The sequence below is a fragment of the Geotrypetes seraphini genome, chromosome 11, assembly GCF_902459505.1.
Source record: "Geotrypetes seraphini chromosome 11, aGeoSer1.1, whole genome shotgun sequence".
NCBI classification, from domain to species: domain Eukaryota; kingdom Metazoa; phylum Chordata; class Amphibia; order Gymnophiona; family Dermophiidae; genus Geotrypetes; species Geotrypetes seraphini.
The window spans coordinates 28,442,564-28,461,431 of record NC_047094.1 but is presented as its reverse complement, the minus strand read 5'-3'; the positions used below and the strand labels follow the sequence as shown (position 1 = coordinate 28,461,431).

Genomic DNA, 18,868 nt, shown 5'->3' with positions numbered 1-18,868 from the left:
AGAAAGAGTTAGCCGACATCTTTAGCCCAGGCATTGATCTAATTGGTAAATACATAATGCATTTTTGTGTTAACTGTATCTTCTTACTGTACTGTACTGTACTGAAAAAGTTAGAAATTTACAAAGTGTGTTTATAAGGCAAATATTTTTTTCTGGAGGACAAACAGGATAGCAAATCCTCGTAGCATGAGTGAAATTATTGGTGGAATCCACTTGGAAAGCTTCTCCAGCTTCACTGTGCATTTACAGCACTTCCTACGTACTGATCTCACATGGGACCACCTCAGCCGGCTTCTTTTCTCAGAGATATTTCTTGATATTAGTTACATTTTTTACTATTGCGTGGCTTTTATTCCCCAATAGCATAATAGATTTTATTTATTTCTAACCCCTCCCCCTTTTATGAAGCCACATCTGGCTTTATCGCCGGCCATGGCAGTATTAGCTCAGACGCTCATCGGAGAGAACGTGAACGCGCAGGCCTTGAGCATGCGCAGATGCTCAAGGCCCAGCAAGAAGAGGAGGCCGATCTTCGGGCACCGGTACCAACGCACAGGACATGTCGGTGCCGAGGCCCAAATGACAGTAAGAATCGGGTTCGAGTGGGTCTGGGGGACTTCAGATTGCGGCGAGGGGGGGTGCCGGATCACAGTGGGGGCCTTCGGAGGAGCAATGTCGGTTCTCGTGGGGGGGGGGGGGATAGAGCAGCGCCGCTGGCTTCGGGGGGTGGGAACGTATCAAAGCGAGTTTCCATTATTTCCTATGGGGAAACTCGCTTTGATATACGAGTATTTTGGTTTACGAGCATGCTTCTGGAACGAATTATGCTTGTAAACCAAGGTACCACTGTATACTATTTGGCTCAGAATAGTTTTTTCTTTGTTTTCCTCCTCTAAACCTAGGTGCGTCTTATGGTCAGGTGCATCTTATTGACAAAATTTTGCAGTTAACAATACCGTATCATGCCGTAACGCAAGTCCTGCACAGCACAATTTAAACTCCAGGTTTTTGCTTTTGCAAAAGAAAACAGCAATCGTGCAGCTGGACGCCATTTTGAAGTAGATGAAAAACAAGGGAGAAATTGGTAGAAAGATGAGGAAGCTTTGCACGTGCACCATGGGAACCAAAATGGCCAAACTTGGAGAAGAGACTTAACGAATGGATTCTCGTGCAGTGTGAGAGCAATCGGACAGTTTCAACAATAGCCATCAAAATGAAGGCACAAGGAATGGCAACTGAAATGGCAATTGATGACTTCAAAGGGGGTCATAATTGGATTTCTCACTTCATGAAACAAAATGGTCTATCTATCCGAGCCAGACAACTGTGGGACAGAGACTGCTAGACGACTGGGAGAAGAAACTTGACAGGTTTAGAGAGTTCGTTGGCAAGGAAATAGAGACACTGAAACTAACACTAAATGACATCATCAACATGGATGAGGTCCCAATGCAGATGGACATTCTGTCAACACGCACTGTCGATAAAGTTGGTAAAAAGTCCATATCAGTAACTACCACAGGTCATGAGCGGACAAGTTTTACAATTGTTCTAGCTTGCACAGCAAGTGACAAAAAGCTGAAGCCATTCATGATTTTTAAGAGGGTGACAGTGCCATGGGAAAAACTACCCAAGGATATCTAGGTCTCAGAACAAGAAGGGCTGGATGAATGAAGATGTTATGGTGGAATGGGTGGATAAATGCTATCGAATGTGGCCTGGAGCTGGCTTTTTTAACAAGAAGAAATCCTTGCTAATTTTCAACTCTTGTCTGCTCATCTGATGGATAGTGTTCAGAAGGCAGTGAACAAGGTTGGTGATCATGTGGCTGTAATACCTGGTGGACTTACATGTAAACCTCAGCCACTTGATATTGCTGTCAATCTTGCATTTAAATGCCTTGTGAGGATCGAGTGGGAAAAATGGATGATGGATGGTGAGCATACATTCATTCCATATGGCCGGCAGCGATGTGCAACATACAGTCAAGTGTGCGAAATGGTTATTTCAGCATAGAACAACGTGAAACCAGAAAGCATACAGAATGGTTTTCGCAAAGCCGGAATCCTTCCTCTACCTACAAGCCTACCAGCAGCACAAGCATATCTGAGAGCAATACCCATGATGAAAGCGTGTCAGACATCAGCGACAGCAAAGCAGCACAGGTCGCAATCGAGTTGTTCGGTGACAACGAATATGGATCTGATTTTGAAGGATTTGAAGAAAGGTAAACCTAATACCAGTCATTTTTGTCTTCAGTTTTGCTAATTTTATTCAGAAGAATTTACGTTAATTTAAAAACTCATCTTTTCCCAGCCAGCAATAAACTAGGATGTAATGTAACAAAAGCCTGAAAAAGTTTAATTTTTACATTGCAGCAACGAACCTGAAAAAGACAAATGTGAAGAAGAGGCTGTATGCAGCTGCGCCAAGTGACAGAACATCATCACTGAACCAATGATGGTGTCATTCTTAATTGACTTAGTGTCGATGTTCATAGATACAGTTAAAATAACTATGTATGATTTTTGTTGAATGAAACAAAATACAATGAATCATTTGGGTATGTCTTCTTTTGTGTACTGAATTATAGTTTTCGCGAATGAGTTTTAATGTCTTTAGATAAGCTGCCCCATTTAAGCAAGCCGCACTCAATACACAGGTTTGTAAAACCCATGTATAAGCCGCGGCCTATATATGGGGAAATATGGTACTTGAGTGATGTGTTTAATCATTTTGATTGAGTTCTTGTAAGTTTGCTTTAGCTGATGACATTTGGTATTAATAGAGAATGCACTTATTATTTATAGAGATATTTAATGTGGGTGTTCTGTTTTTGTGTTGTTTTTTTTTTTCTAAAGGTTTAGCTAATGTTACTGCCCAAAATAGCTTCAATTCTCCGAGGGAACCTCTACTCTACCTCTGGGGACCAGCTTCTAGTGGAATGCCAAAAATGATTGCTCCCAAGTCGCTTGGTAGGACAAAAATCAGGTGGTCCCAGGTGGGAAGCTAAGTAACTTGAATTTTTTTTTTTTTTCATCTTTATTGTTTAATGGGATTGACTGTGGACTGGAATATTCTGAAGGTAGCTCTTTTGGTTTGTTGGGAGCTGTTTTTGTTTTTTTAATTACTTAGATTGACTCAAAGGTTCTAGAGCTGCACCTTCTAAAAGTTTATCCACTTTGACCTGATAACATTTGCATTCAAACACTGATTTGTGAGAGGAGCCAGTCAACAAGCTGCTCAACGCCGAGCAGGCATGCCAAAACACGCTTCTGCTCATTGCCACTGAGCGACAGAAGAAAGCTGTTCCCGTGGATGATGAAGAGCTTGACAGGGGTTGGGAGGGAAGGGACCTGGGGCAGTGCTCATTGCCGCTCTGCGGCAGAAGAAAGCCGATCCCAGGTGAAAAGCCTGACAGGGGTTGGGAGGAAAGGGGGCTGGGTGCAGTGCCTGATAGGGAGAGGCTGGGTGCAGAGGGTAGGGAGTTGGAAATTGTGAAGGCAGGGAGGGCAGATGCTCAGGGGGTTGGGAAGACAGATAGTGCACATACTGGGAGAGGGTTGGGAAGGACAAATGCAGGGCTGGGGGGGTAGGAAGAGGAAAAGAGAGAAGCTTCACCTGTGGAGTAGTGAGAAGGGAGAGAAAGAAATGCTGCCAGTGGGGGGAGGGAAAAGGAATGGAGAATTATTGGACGTAGGAGTGTGGTGTGAGAGGGAAAGAGATGATGTATATGGGGAAAGGAAGAAAGAGGGAGAAGTGGTGGAAAGGAAAGAGGGAGAAATGTTACACTTGGAGGGAGGAGAGATGACAGACCATTGGAATGGGAAGGAAAGAAAGAGAGATGCTAGACCACAGAATGGAAACAGATGTTAGACCTCGGGAAGAGGGAAGGAAGGAGAGAGAGATTCCAGACCATGGGAGAGGAGAGAGATTCCAAGCTATGGGAAGGAGAGGAGAAAGATGCCAGACCATATGAAGGGGGAAGGGGTAAGACAGATGTCTGACCATGGAAGAGGGATGAGATCTTGCATAGGGATGGAGGGGAAGGGAAGACAGAGGGTGCACAGTAATGGGTGCGGCAGGGAAGAGATAAGAAGAAATGCTTCTTATGGATAGATGGGAGGAGGGGAGAAGAAAGAGGGAGGAGATGGTACACATGTATATTGAAAATTCGTGAGCGGTGGCGCCGTGAGGTGTGCTTCTGTGCCAGTCCTCACGGCGCCTGCGTGTGACTGTGCAGAAGACACCAACGACTCCTCCCTCCCGCTCCTCTTCAAAGCGGCCTGCTGAGGTTCGCCAGCCGCTGTAGCGAACCTCGCAAGCCGCTCTCTACCTCCGTGCAGAAGAAGGAGTCGCCGTGTCACCTCCCGCCCTCACTCGCCGCTGCTGCTGCTGATCCTCCTCTTCAGAGCAGCCTGCGATCGTGGCCGGCTTTAAAGAACCTCGCAGGCCGCTCTCCAGCTTCAGTAGCACGCTCCCTCTGATGCACGGGATCACGTCAGAGGGAACGTGCTACTGAGCTGGAGAGCGGCCTGCGAGGTTCGCTAAAGCCGGCCACCATGATCGCAGGCTGCTTTGGTGAAGAGGAGCAGGCCAGAAGACGCCTGGATGTTGGGAGGGTAAGAAGGGCATCAATACCGGGAGCCAGGAGGAAAGGGAAAGGGCGCTGCTTTGGGGGGAGGGGTGTGCTGGGAGGAGACAGAAGGGGCCATGGATAGGGAGAGGGAAAGGGGGCTGCTTTAGGGGAGGGGTGTGCTGGGGGGGAGACAGAAGGGGTCATGGAGAGATAGGGATAGGGAAAGGGGGCTGCTTTGGGGGGAGGTGTGCTGGGGACAGACAGCTTTGCTCGGGGGGGGGGGGAACAGAAGAGGGCCATGGAGAGATAGTTAGGGAGAGGGAAAGGGGCCTGCTTTGGGGGGGAGGTGTGTCCTGGGGGCAGACAGCTTTGCTCGGGGGGGGGGGGGGGGGAGGAGGGGAGCAGAAGGATACAGACAGCAGCCAAGGAGAGAGAGAGAGAAAGAAACACAGACAGACAGACAGACACATCTACTCTAGCACCCGTTAATGTAATGGGCTTAAAGACTAGTATATATATATACATACATACATCTGTAGATGCCATCTGTTTCTTAGAAGACTGTGTGTAGTATCGCTCTACATCCTATACCTTTATTCCTTGTTTTAAAGGTCTACACATCTGAGATGCAGATAAAATTTTGCAAAGTTACTGCTGTGGCAAAAGGATTCCTCACTCGTAGACTGTTACAAACTGATAAACTGAAGCATCTGAGACAAACAGTAAAGGTTAGTCTCTTTAAAGACATAATTAGTTGATTATCCTTTATCTTTTCATTTCCAAGCTCATCTTTGTCGGGCAAAGCAGTCAAATGTGTTTTTCGAGCCCTCCAAGGGTCCTTGAACAGCAGTGTGTTTGGGTTTTTTTAATGCCTTTCTTGTTTTTTTTGGAGACATACTTAGTTATTTTGCCATGGCATTTCAAATATTACTTGCGTTGTATAATGTACTGGCCCTCATTTCAGAAGATATTATTTGTAAGTTCAGAATTGTGGAAACTATTTTGTAAATCGCATTGAAGTAAGATTTTGCGATCAAATCAAAATTTTATTAAACTTGAAACTTTTATAGTTGTACAGAGTGGACTTGATAATTCAACCCATTTGTATGTAGAAAAACAGTTTAGTACACTAAAACTTCTGTTTTTGTCATCTAGGAAAGCCTTTTGTATAAGATAAACTTAAACACAATTAAAAAAAGCTCTTCTTCTCCAATTTTGTGCATTACTGATAATGTACTGTTATTTCAAGTATTTGTTTTGAAGGCTTAGCAGTATCGTCCCAGGTCGGAGATCATTGGAGGACATGCCCTTTTTTTTTTTTTTTTTGCTTTATATGCTTAAATAATTATAGTAATACAACATGTTTTGGGGTAAATTTATGAAAGACTTGAGTATACAGATCGATTTTCATGTGGCTCTTATAGAAAATTGTGATAAGATGAATTATTTGTATTCACAATTTTTCATGTATTAATTGAAGTTTATGCAAAATTAAATTATTGTAAGAATGAAAAATTTATAAATAAAATATTTTTTAAAAAAAGAAAATTGCCCAGAGGTATATGAATTTGAAAAGTAGATATAGAGAAATAAATTGCCTTTTGCATGTAGCATATAAAAATAGATATTGTCAACCTAAAGCTGCCCCTGTCTTCATGTTGATAAATGTTGCACTTGTGTGTGTGGGGGGGGGGCAGGGAATGTTTGACTTTTTAAAGGACCTTTCTAGAAGAACTCATTTAATGTTGACAATATTCAAAACATTTGAGTAAAGATGATGTTACTATTTTGGGTGGATGTCTTTTTGAATGGCATAGTGGTGCTCTTTTCCCAGCCTTGTCCAATAGGTGCTGGCATTGTAAATTGGAGGTAGGGACTTTGGATCATCTTTTATTCTACTGTCCCCATATCTTAGCCTTTTGGAACTCATTCTGGGATCAAATAAATTGTTTATTGGAAAACCATGTAGTGTTATCTTATGATACTGTGATATTTGGAATGTATATGAGAAAAAAAAGTCAGATATCATCGTGTAATAATAAACTTTTAATGATCATGACTGGAGTTGCCATCCAACATATTACTAATAATTGGAAAGATCATACTAGGTTGAATTTTAATTTTTGGTGGAATTCATTATGTCACATATATAGAATGGAAAGATCAATAGCGATACAAAATGGAAATTATAATAATTTTATTAAAATTTGGGAGCCATTAACATCTTTTTGTCATGATTAAATGCCATTTTTCTATTAGTTATACACCATATAGTATTGGGAGGGGGGGAGGGATACAAATATAAGTTTCTTATTATGAATGAAGGGCTTTGAGGGAGGGTGGGGGAGAGGGTTACATTTGTATGTTTAGATTATAATGGTAAGATATGCAAGTGCTCTGATTAATTGTGTTTATTATGATTGTTGTACACTTGATGAAAGTTTTAAAAATGAATAAAGAATTATATAAAAAAAAAAAAAATCAATGCTATGATTTTGTAACTGTAAGTCTATTTGCTGCCACCCTGGGATTTCCCGCTTATTAAAATAGACTCCCACATCCCCAATATACACACTGTTAGTAGGGCTGTTTTGAAGACTAGAATCTAGAGTCCTGATGGCTGTCTAGATAGTCTTTATCATGGACTGCAAGTCCAGCCTTCAGGCCACCCTTGTCAATGACAACTCCTCCCCCATTTGGGCTGTGACGATTGCCTCTGTAGTATCCCAAATCACAGCTAATTTGGGACTCAAACCATAGACTTTCTGCATGGAAGTGCACAATTCTTGTCACTGAGGTTAGCTCTAAAACAGTATTTTAAAAATGTTAACTTCGCATTTCTTTTTTAAAGGATACTCTTGAGTTCATGAAAATGTTTCATTCCGAGCTACCATTAAAAAGAGGAGCTGTTTCAACACAAGATGCATCTCTACAGGAACGTGTGCTAGCTCAGGTACTGATGTTTCTCTACCTATCTTCTGCATCCCCCCTCAGCGTTCTAAAGCAAAATGTGCATTATGAAATTGAGAAATTACAAATAAGTAGCAAATTTAACTAACCACATTACTGGTTTTTCTGATCCATTAAAAAAAATATATGGATAATGAAAACTGATATTGGTATGAAATTAAGGTCCCATATAACAGTTCAAAATTCCATAGCGTCCTTCCCATTGTTCCAAACCAGTGGGATAGTTATTTCCATTGACCAGTAGGTGGAGATAGAACACGTGAAAAGCTGAGAGATATAGGACCTAGTTGACCCCCCCAACTCCTCAGTACTTTCTGTCTCCAAGCAGGTGAATAGACATAGCTTTCAGCTCTGTGACCTGGATAGGCTGTTCCTGGTCTGGTTAGTGAACTAACACCCAGTTGAGCTCTTAAGGATAGGCCCTTGAAGTGAATGCTTGGTGGTGCCAGCCTCCTGCCCGACTCTCTACTGCTTGGAGGGGCCCCTTCCTTCTTAAACTCTGCAAAAAAAAAAAAGAGGATGACAACAGAAGAGAGGTCTGAATGGGTTTACAGGTCAGGTGAAGACAGAAGTTGGTAGATTGTTCCTCTGCAGACAGACCGCATGAGCATTTGGGCTCCCCAGCCAGCAGTAAGAGGGATTACCAATCAGGCAGTTGAAGGGCCTGTATTTTCAGCAGCAGAGGTAACAGCTACCGGCTGCCTTTGGGGATTTCCAGGCTGTCGGTCAGAGGAGTTCTCTAGGTGGTTAGAGGAGAGCTTCCCCTGACCTTGGAACCACGACGGTAGAGGTTGAGTAGCCTGTCTTTGGGGAATCCCTTGCTAGCGGCTGTGGTTGAAGCAGCTTTGCGGCCTGACTGTGGGATTCCCTTTCCAGCACTCGGAGGGAGGTCCAGACCGCTGACATCAGTTTTTTCCTGCCACTGGGCGGCTTTGCGTCCTAGTCATGTCTGCGGAGTCCACAAAGCACTGCTCTCAATGCAGGGTACGTTGGGAAGCTACAGGGAGATGTCCTTGTAAGACAGATAAGGTGTGCGCTGAGCAGGAAAAGAATGGTGAGTCTGTGGTAATGGACCACATGCAGCAGCAGCCAGCATCACAGCCTTTGAGCTCGGGGGAGAGGACTGCTGAAGAATTGGCCATTTTGGGGCCATGTGGTGGAGTAGCGGTTGTTCAGCCGGCTGTGTTGGGAGGCCTTTCCCACCTTTCTTGTTCCTCTGCGTCGTCTGGAGATTCCATGAAGGGGTAAACATTTTCTCCTAAATTTTTCCAGGCCTTTCTGCTGAAGCAGGTGGGGTCATCCGAGTTACTGTTTAACCCTTTGTGGTGCTCAGTTATGCCTCTGACTCCAAAGAGATCTAGACTATCCCTACCTGAGTTGATCGGGGACATGTCACAGTCCCCCACTTTGGTGGTGTCCTCTATTTGGGAGCCTTTGGAGGATGGAGAGCTTCCCCCTGTAGAGGGGGATGACCCTAAAGTTTTGAGGCTTTTCTGGAGAGAGGCGCTAAGTTCCCTTATTATGGAGGCATTGACAGTGATCTCCATTAAAGATCCATCCACTGAAGTGCCACCAAGCAGAAGTCATCATTGAAGAAGGGCCTAACTGGCTGATTCAGGCATCGTCCTATCAGGAGGGTCAGACCGCAACAGCGGTAGTGGTTTATCACCTGCAGTTCTTGGGCTAGGTGATTTGATTTGAAGAAGAGCAAGCTGGTTCCCTCAGAGTCTGGAGTACCTGAAAAATCTCTTCAACACTTGTCAAGAGAGGATATTTCTTTCCAAGCGCAGACATGAAAAGTTGCTTCTTCAAACATGCACTCTGCTTTACCTCAGGAGTCCTCGGATGTGGGGACTATGTTCAGTTGTTGGGGTTAATGACAGCGGCAATGGAGGTGATCGCTGCTCCTTGTGACCCTGGGCAAGTCACTTAATCCCCCCATTGCCCCAGGTACATTAGGTAGATTGTGAGCCTGCCGGGACAGATTGGGAAAAATGCTTGAGTACCTGAATAAATTCATGTAAACCGTTCTGAACTTCCCTGGGAGAACGGTATAGAAAAATTGAATAAATAAAAATAAAAATGTGACTGTTGCAAAGGTCTCTTCTCAGCTAGTGGTTCCCGATGTCCCAGGACTACAGTGTTCAGCTCCCATGGCCAGCCGAGGCAAGGAGGAGCAAGAAATGGTAGCTTGTGGAGCTCATCCTGTCGAAAGGAGTTCCATTTCTGGTGCAGCTGCTAGATTGATATTTAATAAAAACAAAATTGAGCATGTTATGCCTTTGTTAAGACCATTACGTTGGTTGTTAGGGTAAAGTTTAAGTGTGCTTGTATAATTTATAAGCTAATAGTTGGTCAAATAAATAATCAAATTGCATCTTTGATTTTTCATGCATCAGGACAAACGTCTTTCAGATCTGTTGTTTTTTTTTCTCATTAGTATTTCCATCAGTCAAGGGTATTCAACCTAAGAGTTTGATTACTTGATCTATTTCTTTCAATCTTTCCATTTTATGGAATGGTTTACCATTATAGTTAAGAACATGTAGGTCTTAGTCAATATTTTGGAAGCAGTTAAAAACCTATGGGGCTTATAATCGAAAGAGAAAAACGTCCAAAAACCGGCCTAAGTTGGCACTTGGACGAACATTTCTCAAAAACATCCAAGCGCCGAAAATAAAAATGGGTTTTGGACGTATTTCTAAACGACCTAGGCCTTCATAGTGCCGCTCAACGTCCAAAGCTAAACGGGGCATTTCAGGAGGCATGTTGAGGGCGGGAAGTGGGCTGGCTTAGACTTAGTCGTACAGCATGTATAACCAAAAGTTATACAGCCCAGGATTGACGGAACTTGGACGTTGTGACTTAGACCATGTAGCTGATGGTGGGCCAGGTGCTCAGAAGAATTACAACTCATCCCGGTCTAGTCATTTTGGTAGTGCCAGATTGGCCCCAAAGACCCTGGTAAGTGGACCTGGTATGGCTGCTGGACAGTCAGTTGTTGCCCCTCCCTCCTGGGAGGGGGTTGCTTCAACAAGGGCCAGTACTGATGGAAGATCCTGCCACTTTGGTCTTGCAGCTTGGCCCTTGATAGGTCGACTTTTTAAGGCACAAGGGCTACTCACTCGGTCATTGAAGGCCAGGAAGCCCTCCATCAGCTGCCTATGTGAGGGTGTTGAGGACTTTTGTGACTTGGTGTGTGGAGGGAGCACTACGGATTTCTTACTCATTGAAGACTGTAACTCTGCCTGCCCTCTTGGCTGGGGTGTTTTAAGAGATGGTTTGAAGTGACATTAATGTTGCAGAGTTCAGGCAGATTGGGGAAGGTCAAGGGGTGGATAGATTCTTGTTCTCTTTCCCTCTGCTTGTCTGTTAACACTGAGGAGTTGGGGGGGTCGGCTAGGACCTGTATCTCTCAGCTCTTCACGTGCGTTCTATCTTCACCTGCTGGTCAATGAACATAACTATCCCACTGGTCTGAAATAGTGTGAAGGACTAATAGAAAATTATCAGATAAGACCTAATTTCTACTTTGTTTATGCTTTTATAATAGATGATATCGGTGATAGTTGATTGGCATTTGACATTACTAATCAAGAAGACCGTAATTACAAAAGGAAATACCATTTCTCTTTTACAGCTGCGAGCTGCTTTGTATGAAATCCATGACATATTCTTTAGAATGGAAGTCTTGGAAAGGATGCATATCCTCCGCCATGATCGCGAAGTTCGCAGAGAGAAAATGATTAGACAAATGGTATGTTTCTAGTTGTAGCTCAACTAATTTGCTTGGTTATTTTGAGGACAAATCTTGTTGTAGTTTGGGAGTGAAAGACTCTTTTTTTGGGGGGAACCCAACCCAACCCAAATAAAACCCCCAAACACCCCAGTAAAGCAGATTCATATCTAACAAGAGCTAAGTGACCCTGGGAACGACAGAAAAAAAAAAGCAGAAAAATCCATGGACTTGTCTTGCATCCCATATTTTAATGCTTTTGATAAAGGCTCTGAATCCCTCGGTGGTCCTATTACAGCAAAATCAAGAAAACCCTTATTGGTTTTATACTCCCCACATGTACTTAGGTGGCAAAGCAGTAGAAGAGAGGCCCAGCAGGGAAAAAAAAAATCTTACTCCATAAAATATCTAACAGCAGCCTTGTTTGTTTTCTTAGAATTATTATAGACTGAATATGGAAAAATTTCATAACCATCCTGATCCCTCTATGTATTGTGAAAGTTGTACATTAGGATCTTGATCTATGAATCATATATGTTGGGGGGGGGGGGGGGGGGTTTAAGCCCGTTAGATTAACGGGTGCTAGAATAGATGTGTAGACTTAACAGATCACAAAATTTAATGAAAACTTACCGCGTTAGCTGTCTTGTCTTTTTTCTCTGTCTCTGTGTCTCTGTCTCTGTCTCTCTCTGTCTCTATCTCTGTGTCTCTCTCTGTCTCTGTCTCTCTCTCCCTCTCTCTCTTCTTGGCCGCTGTCTGTCTGTATGGTTCTTTTTTCTTTGTTTCTCTCTCCTTGGCCGCTGGCTGGCTGTCTCTCTGGCCCCCTGTCTGTCTGTCATTCTTTCTGTTTGTCTCTCTCCCTGGCCCCCTGTCTGTCTGTCTTTCTTGCTTTCTGTCTCTCTCCCTGCCCGCTGTCTTTCTGTCTGTGTCCATCTTTCATTCTCGCGTGCTGCCCACCTATCTTTCTGTCTCCCCCCCCCAGAGCAAACCAAGATTGCTGCCTGTCCCCCAGCACACCCCTAACCTCCCCACTTCCCTGTGCAGCAGCAGCATTTCCCTCCCATCCTTCCCTGTGCAGCAGCACCCCTTGCCTGCTCCGCCTGTCTTGCAGTAGCCCTTTTACCTCCCCCCTGTCCAGCAGCACTCCTTCCATGCTCCCCCTATCCTGTAGTAGGCCAGCCATCAGTAGCGTTTCTCATCCCCCGCTCCCCTCTCCTCCCGGGTCTCACACTGCCGTCGGCAGTGCAGCATTCAGAACTTGCTGCTCCTGCTTGCTTTGGTCCTTCGTCGCTGCCGGTTCCCACCTACTTTCATTTTGCGCGAAGGCAGGAGCAGGACCCGGCAGCGAGGAAGGCCTGAAGCAAGCAGGAGCAGTGAGTTGAAGCCTCCCTCCCTGCCCTAGGCTGGAAGCGACGTCGGCAATGCTCCTCTTACCACCGCAAATCAAACTGCCACAGACTCCACCGCCGCGCACACGCCGCAAATGGAACATGGCACGGAAGCAGAAATCACGGCGGCAGACATCATGCCATTTCAACTGCCCATGCGCGGGTAAGGGTTTGATTATATTAGATATTATATTAGATATATAAATAAATAAACAATCCCCCCCCAAACATATATGATTTTTTAAATATGAAGTCTGATCAGAACCCTGGAGGCCACATGTAGTTGTAGATATCCTGATTCCTCTTTTGGTGGTCAATCTCAAGCTGTTCTTCCATTATGCTATTTAGTGGCTCTTTTTACTAAGCTGTGCCAAAAAGAGGACTCTGCTATTTTTAGTATTTGGATTACTCTCACACTGAGGCACTTTTTAGGATGTCGCTTAAATGGCTGCAGTTCTGTTTAATGGCCACATGCTAATTTCAAAATTATTTCTTTTAAAAATTTATACACGGCCTAAATACCTATAAAATAAACAATCAGCCAACATACATGTTGCTGCAATACCCTCAAGTCTTGCCCCCAAATCTTATAACATACAAGCAGGCAAAATAAATGCCTTTGCAAAGAGTTGAGTTTTCAGCATTCTCTCAAACTTCCATCTAGCACCGTCGTCATTTATGCATGATTCTTTTTTTATAGGCAATAAGGACTTTTGTGCTAATCCTATTCCCTAATCGGTCAGCACATGCCAGTACTCATGCGCTAATGCTTAATGCTGGGCATGCCTAACCTCTGCCTTTCAAACAAGGCTCTCCATGCTAAAGAATAGAAAGTATTTTTAGCGCATGGATGGTGTGTGCCAAACTCATGATTAGCATGTGGCTCGTGAGCGTGGCCCACTAGTGCTGTTTTTAAGTGGTCATAAGCATTGTAGTATGTGGTAAAAGTATGTTCAATTTTCCCATGGACCAGCATGATTTCTATACTAAGCAAAATTTATTTTGCTACATATAATTGATTTTTCTTGGATTTTCTGTAAATTTTTGTTTTGGGAAGGGAAAACAAGTTTTTTGGTCTGTAGTTTTTCCATTGGGACTAATGGTCAATGAGGGGGTGGGGATGGGGGTGGTAAAGTAGTTTAAAATTTTGACAAAATAGCTTTTAAAAAGCTAATTATTTAAACTTTAATTTATGTAGGAAAAAGTGAAGAGCCCACGTGAGAGAATGGCCCTTTCAGCAGCAACACAAAAATCTCTGGATAGGAAGAAACTGAAGTAGGTTTTGTACGAAGGTCTGTTTGATAATAAAAAGGTACTCTTCCGTATTTGTTGGCAAAGGTTACCAGTTCCCTAACAAGGGACTTGATCAGCAATGACTACCTTCTTTAAATTTGTTTGTGATGATCCCCAAGGAGGAATCTGTTTTAGTAGCTGAAGGGATTATGCTATTCAGATGAGAGAAGCTGAAGTTGTAAATATTTATTCCCTTTCAAATACAGAATTACCTCACATTCCCACTTACTGTACTGCTGAAACTATACATAAGGCAGAGATTCCCAAACTCTGGGTCACAGTCCTGAAAAAGCTCACAAAATTCTTATTTGGGATCACAGTCTTGACTGCAAAATTACACGTACAAAAACAGCATTGAGAAGTCCCATCACCGGGCAAGCATCTATGGTCTAGGTCCCTTAAATGGCAAAAACAGATCAGGATTAACGCTGGCATGGGCTTTGAAGGCAATTCCAGTAGCTGAGAAGTAGGACCAGAAGTAGACTTCTATGGTCTGGGCCTCAAAACTGTCATGGAGAGGTAGAGATTAAGGGGCTCGTTTTCAAAGTACTTAGACTTACTGTATATACTTGAATATAAACTGAGATTTTTGGGCCCACTCATCCCCCAATGACCACCAGGGCTGTACACTGCCATTCGCCCCCCCTCCCCCGATGAGTACAAGCATTGCTGTCCATTATATAGGCCCCTCTCTGACGAATACTGGCACTGCTATCCCCCCTCCTGCCGGCAGTTTACCAGTTGGTGCAGAAGAAAGCTGCTGCTGTGACACTGAAGAAAACCGCAACTGTCAACGATGTATGCAGATCTGGTGCGGGGCCTTGAGCATTTGTGCATGCTCGAGGCCTACTGGCTCCTGCCAGTCTCAGAGAAGGTGGAAGCCAGCAGGCCTTGAGCATGCACAGATGCTCAAGACCCCCCAACCAGATTTGCATACACCATTGGCGGTCACAGGTTTATTCAGCATTGTAGCAGCAGGTTTTCTTGAGCACCAACTGATAAACGCTGTCTTCTAGTGATCTTATAAATTGAGGATATTTGAGCACTAGAAAAATGCTTTCTTTGTTTTTTTAAAGAATCTGACTTTTCTCATAAGGTTCTTTAAGTTAACTAGAGTCAAGACCGAGCCCTGCGGCACTCCACTGATCATTTCCGATGTTTCGGAGGGAGTACCATTTACTACCGCCCTCTGGAGTCTGCCACTGAGCCAGTCTTTAACCTATGCAGTCAATGTTTAAATTTAAATCTCTGTTGTTTAAATTGAAAAGAAAGTGAGAGAAAGCTTGAGAAACTGGCTAGTATCCAGTCATGAAAAGTAAAGATTATTCAGACTAGCTGGAAGATTTTGTGTGTTGCTTTTTTTAACCTGAAGGACAGATTTGGATAAACTGTGCTTTTGTGCTAATAAAAATATTTAAAATTTGTAAACTTTCTCAGGATCACTCAAATTTCTTTTTTTTTTTTTAAATTCTTTATTCATTTTAAAACTTTCATCAAGTGTACAAAAATTGCAACAAATAAAATAGATTTAAACACTTGTACATCTTATCATTATATCTTATAATTGCAAATATAACCCTCCCTCTCCCATCCTGAAATCCCTTTAGTAATTTTTATTTTTCATATAATAGAAACCCACCCCACCCTTATCTTACAAAGTTAATAGAAAAATATTAGAAAAATGGCATTTAATCATGACAAAAAGATGTTAATGGCGCCCATATTTTAATAAAATTTTTATAATTTCCATTCTGTACCGCTATTGATCTTTCCATTCTATATATGTGACATACTGAATTCCACCAAAAATTAAAATTAAGCCTACTATGATCTTTCCAGTTATTAGTAATATGTTGGATGGCAACTCCAGTCAGAATCATTAAAAGTTTGTTATTACATGCTGATATTTGACTCTTTTTTTCTCATCGACATTCCAAAAATCACAGTATCATAAGACAACGCTACGTGGTTTTCCAATAAACAATTTATTTGATCCCAGATTGAGTTCCAAAAGGCTAAGATGTGGGGACAATAAAACAAAAGATGATCCAAAGTCCCCACTTCCAGATTACAATGCCAACATCTATTAGACAAAGAACTATTTAACTTTTGTAATCTAACTGGGGTCCAAAAAGCTCTATGTAACAAAAAAAAAAAAACCAAGTTTGTCTCATAGACACCGACATTGTACATCTCATTCTCCAAGACCAAATTTGTGGCCATTGAGATGCTGAAATCTGATGCTTAATCTCAATGAACCTGATGTTCTATAGATGGCAATAATAGGTTATGTTTGGAATATTTGAGCATTTTCTGTGCCATGCTGCAGCATCGTCTTTTCTTTGTGGCTATTTTTGCATGTTTGGAAATACATTCACAGTAATATAGATGTTGGCAGATAAAGTCCAGTTGTTTTGCCTAGTAAAAGCAGATAGTATAGCTGGTTTTAAGAAAGGTTTGGACAAATTCCTGGAGGAAAAGTCTATTATTAAAACATGAGGGAAGCTTCTGCTTTCCCTGGATCGATAGTATGGAATATTGCTACTCCTTGAGTTTTGACCTGGATTGGCCACTGTGAGAACGGGCTACTCGGCTTGATGGACCATTGGTCTGACCCAGTAAGACTATTCTTTTGTTCTTTCCCTTCCTGCACTACTACTTTAGCTGAGGAAATCTCCAGTTGTCAGCCTCACAAGCAGAAAGACCTACTGAAGATATTTTCTTAATCAAGTCTATTGTCCTTTCCACTTCTTGATCCTTTATGGGTATATAAGTGCATTCATTGTTGTATCTAATCTAACACTCGGACCCCCTTTTTTGACCCAGGATCTTCAGAATTAAGACAAAAAATGACTGGAAAGATCATAGTAGGCTTAATTTTAATTTTTGGTGGAATTCAGTATGTCACATATATAGAATGGAAAGATCAATAGTGGTACAGAATGGAAATTATAAGAATTTTATTAAAATATGGGAGCCATTAACATCTTTCTGTCATGATTAGATGCCATTTTTCTATTAATTATACACCATTTAGTATTGGGTGGGGGGAGGGTTTCAAATATATGATCTTATAATGAATAAGAGGGATTTGAGAGAGGGTGGGGTGAGGGTTACATTTCTACTGATAAGTTGTAATGATAAGATGTTCAAGTGCTCAGACTAATTGTGTTTATTATGATTATTTGTACACTTGATGAAAGTTTTAAAATGAATAAAGAATTATTTAAAAAAAAAAAAAAAAAAGACAAAAAATGACCATAACAAAGTGTGTTTTGCATTTTGACATTTCACCCTTTCTAAGTTTGTAATACATTTTTTGGCCTTTTTGGATTGCGAAGTAAGATCTGAATATTTTTCCATTTATATCAGGGCTATTGAAATGGGAATGAGAAATAAAAAACTGCAATTAAAACAAAAGGCATCAGAAACCAGGTGAGTGCATCTTTATATAGGTCAGAGTTTCTTCTTTCCATTTTTATTTATATAGTGTTGATTTGTTTTTAATTTAGTAAATGCGCATATTTTGTTTTATAGAATACTTCAGCCAAATCAAGGACAGAATACCCCACTTAATAGGCTGCTTTGCAGACAAGGGTAAGAATCTGTATTTTAGTGTGTGATGTTGGTCTGAAGTGCAACAATCTGAAGTACACTTTGCCTTCATTTAGCCACAGAAGTTGGTATGTTATGTTGTCAAAATCCTACTTAATGCCCTTTTTAATCTTACAGAATAGTATATAACAATACAGCATTTCATGTCAACTGACCAAAAAATTTAATTCTTTTTTGTTGTTGTAAGAACATAAGCAATGCCTCCACTGGGTCAGACCCGAGGTCCATCATGCCCAGCAGTCCGCTCTCGCGGCGGCCCAACAGGTCCAGGACCTGTGCAGTAATCCTCTATCTATACCCCTCTATCCCCATTTCCAGTAGGTAATTGTCCAATCCTTTCTTAAACCCCATTACTGTACTCTGCCCTATTACGTCCTCTGGAAGCGCATTCCAGGTGTCCACCACATGTGGGGTAAAGAAGAACTTCCTAGCATTCGTTTTGAATCTGTCCCCTTTCAACTTTTCCGAGTGCCCTCTTGTTCTTTTATTTTTTTGAAAGTTTGAAGAATCTGTCTCTCTCCACTTTCTCTATGCCCTTCATGATCTTGTAAGTTTCTATCATATCCCCTCTAAGTCTCCTCTTCTCCAGAGAAAAGAGACCCAATTTCTCCAATCTCTCAGCATATGAAAGGTTTTCCATACCTTTTATCAGACGTGTCGCTCTCCTCTGAACCCTTTCGAGTAACGCCATATCCTTCTTAAGGTACGGCGACCAAAATTGGACGCAGTACTCCAGATGCGGACGCACCATCGCCCGATACAACGGCAGGATAACTTCTTTCGTTCTGGTCGCAATACCCTTCTTGATTATACCAAGCATTCTATTCATTGTTGTTTTATACCTGTAAGAGAGAAGTGTGAGGAAGGGGGGTAACTGTTTTGCTGTATTCTGGGTATACCTACTTTTGGTTGCTGCTATCTCTTTATCAGTGCCTATTGGCAAGCTTCATATAGAGCCCTGCAGAGGACTAGAGTTCAACTGGGGAGCATAAAAGCCCCTGATATTCAACAAGCTCTTTCATTGTGCCCAGGGAAAGGTAATTTGTATTGTGTTTGGCTCCTCCAGCTGTTTTGAAATGTTGGCCCTGTCATTTATATAAAATGGAACGTTCAATAGCAATACAAAATGGAAATTATAAAAGGTTTAATAAAATATGGGAGCCATTAGCATTGTTTTGTAATGAATAAACTGCAACTTATCCATCAATGGTGTCCGTGCAGTTTACAACTTTAAAAAAAAATAGCATGATTAAGTAGAAAGGAAAAGGGGAGGGTAAGTGGGGAGAA

At 42.2% G+C, this 18,868-nt stretch overlaps 1 protein-coding gene across 4 annotated transcripts in view; it reads left to right on the top strand.

Moving 5' to 3' along the window:
- The window catches only part of CCP110 (centriolar coiled-coil protein 110), a 97,183-nt gene that overhangs the window by 57,902 nt on the left and 20,413 nt on the right, over positions 1-18,868 (top strand). For all 4 annotated transcript variants that reach the window (XM_033963047.1, XM_033963046.1, XM_033963045.1 and 1 more), the window contains 7 exons: positions 2,862-3,001; positions 5,191-5,307; positions 7,431-7,532; positions 11,190-11,306; positions 13,872-13,948; positions 17,339-17,401; positions 17,504-17,563. In XM_033963047.1, coding sequence (XP_033818938.1) covers positions 2,862-3,001; positions 5,191-5,307; positions 7,431-7,532; positions 11,190-11,306; positions 13,872-13,948; positions 17,339-17,401; positions 17,504-17,563 — 676 coding nt within the window. The remainder of the gene's footprint in view (positions 1-2,861; positions 3,002-5,190; positions 5,308-7,430; positions 7,533-11,189; positions 11,307-13,871; positions 13,949-17,338; positions 17,402-17,503; positions 17,564-18,868) is intronic.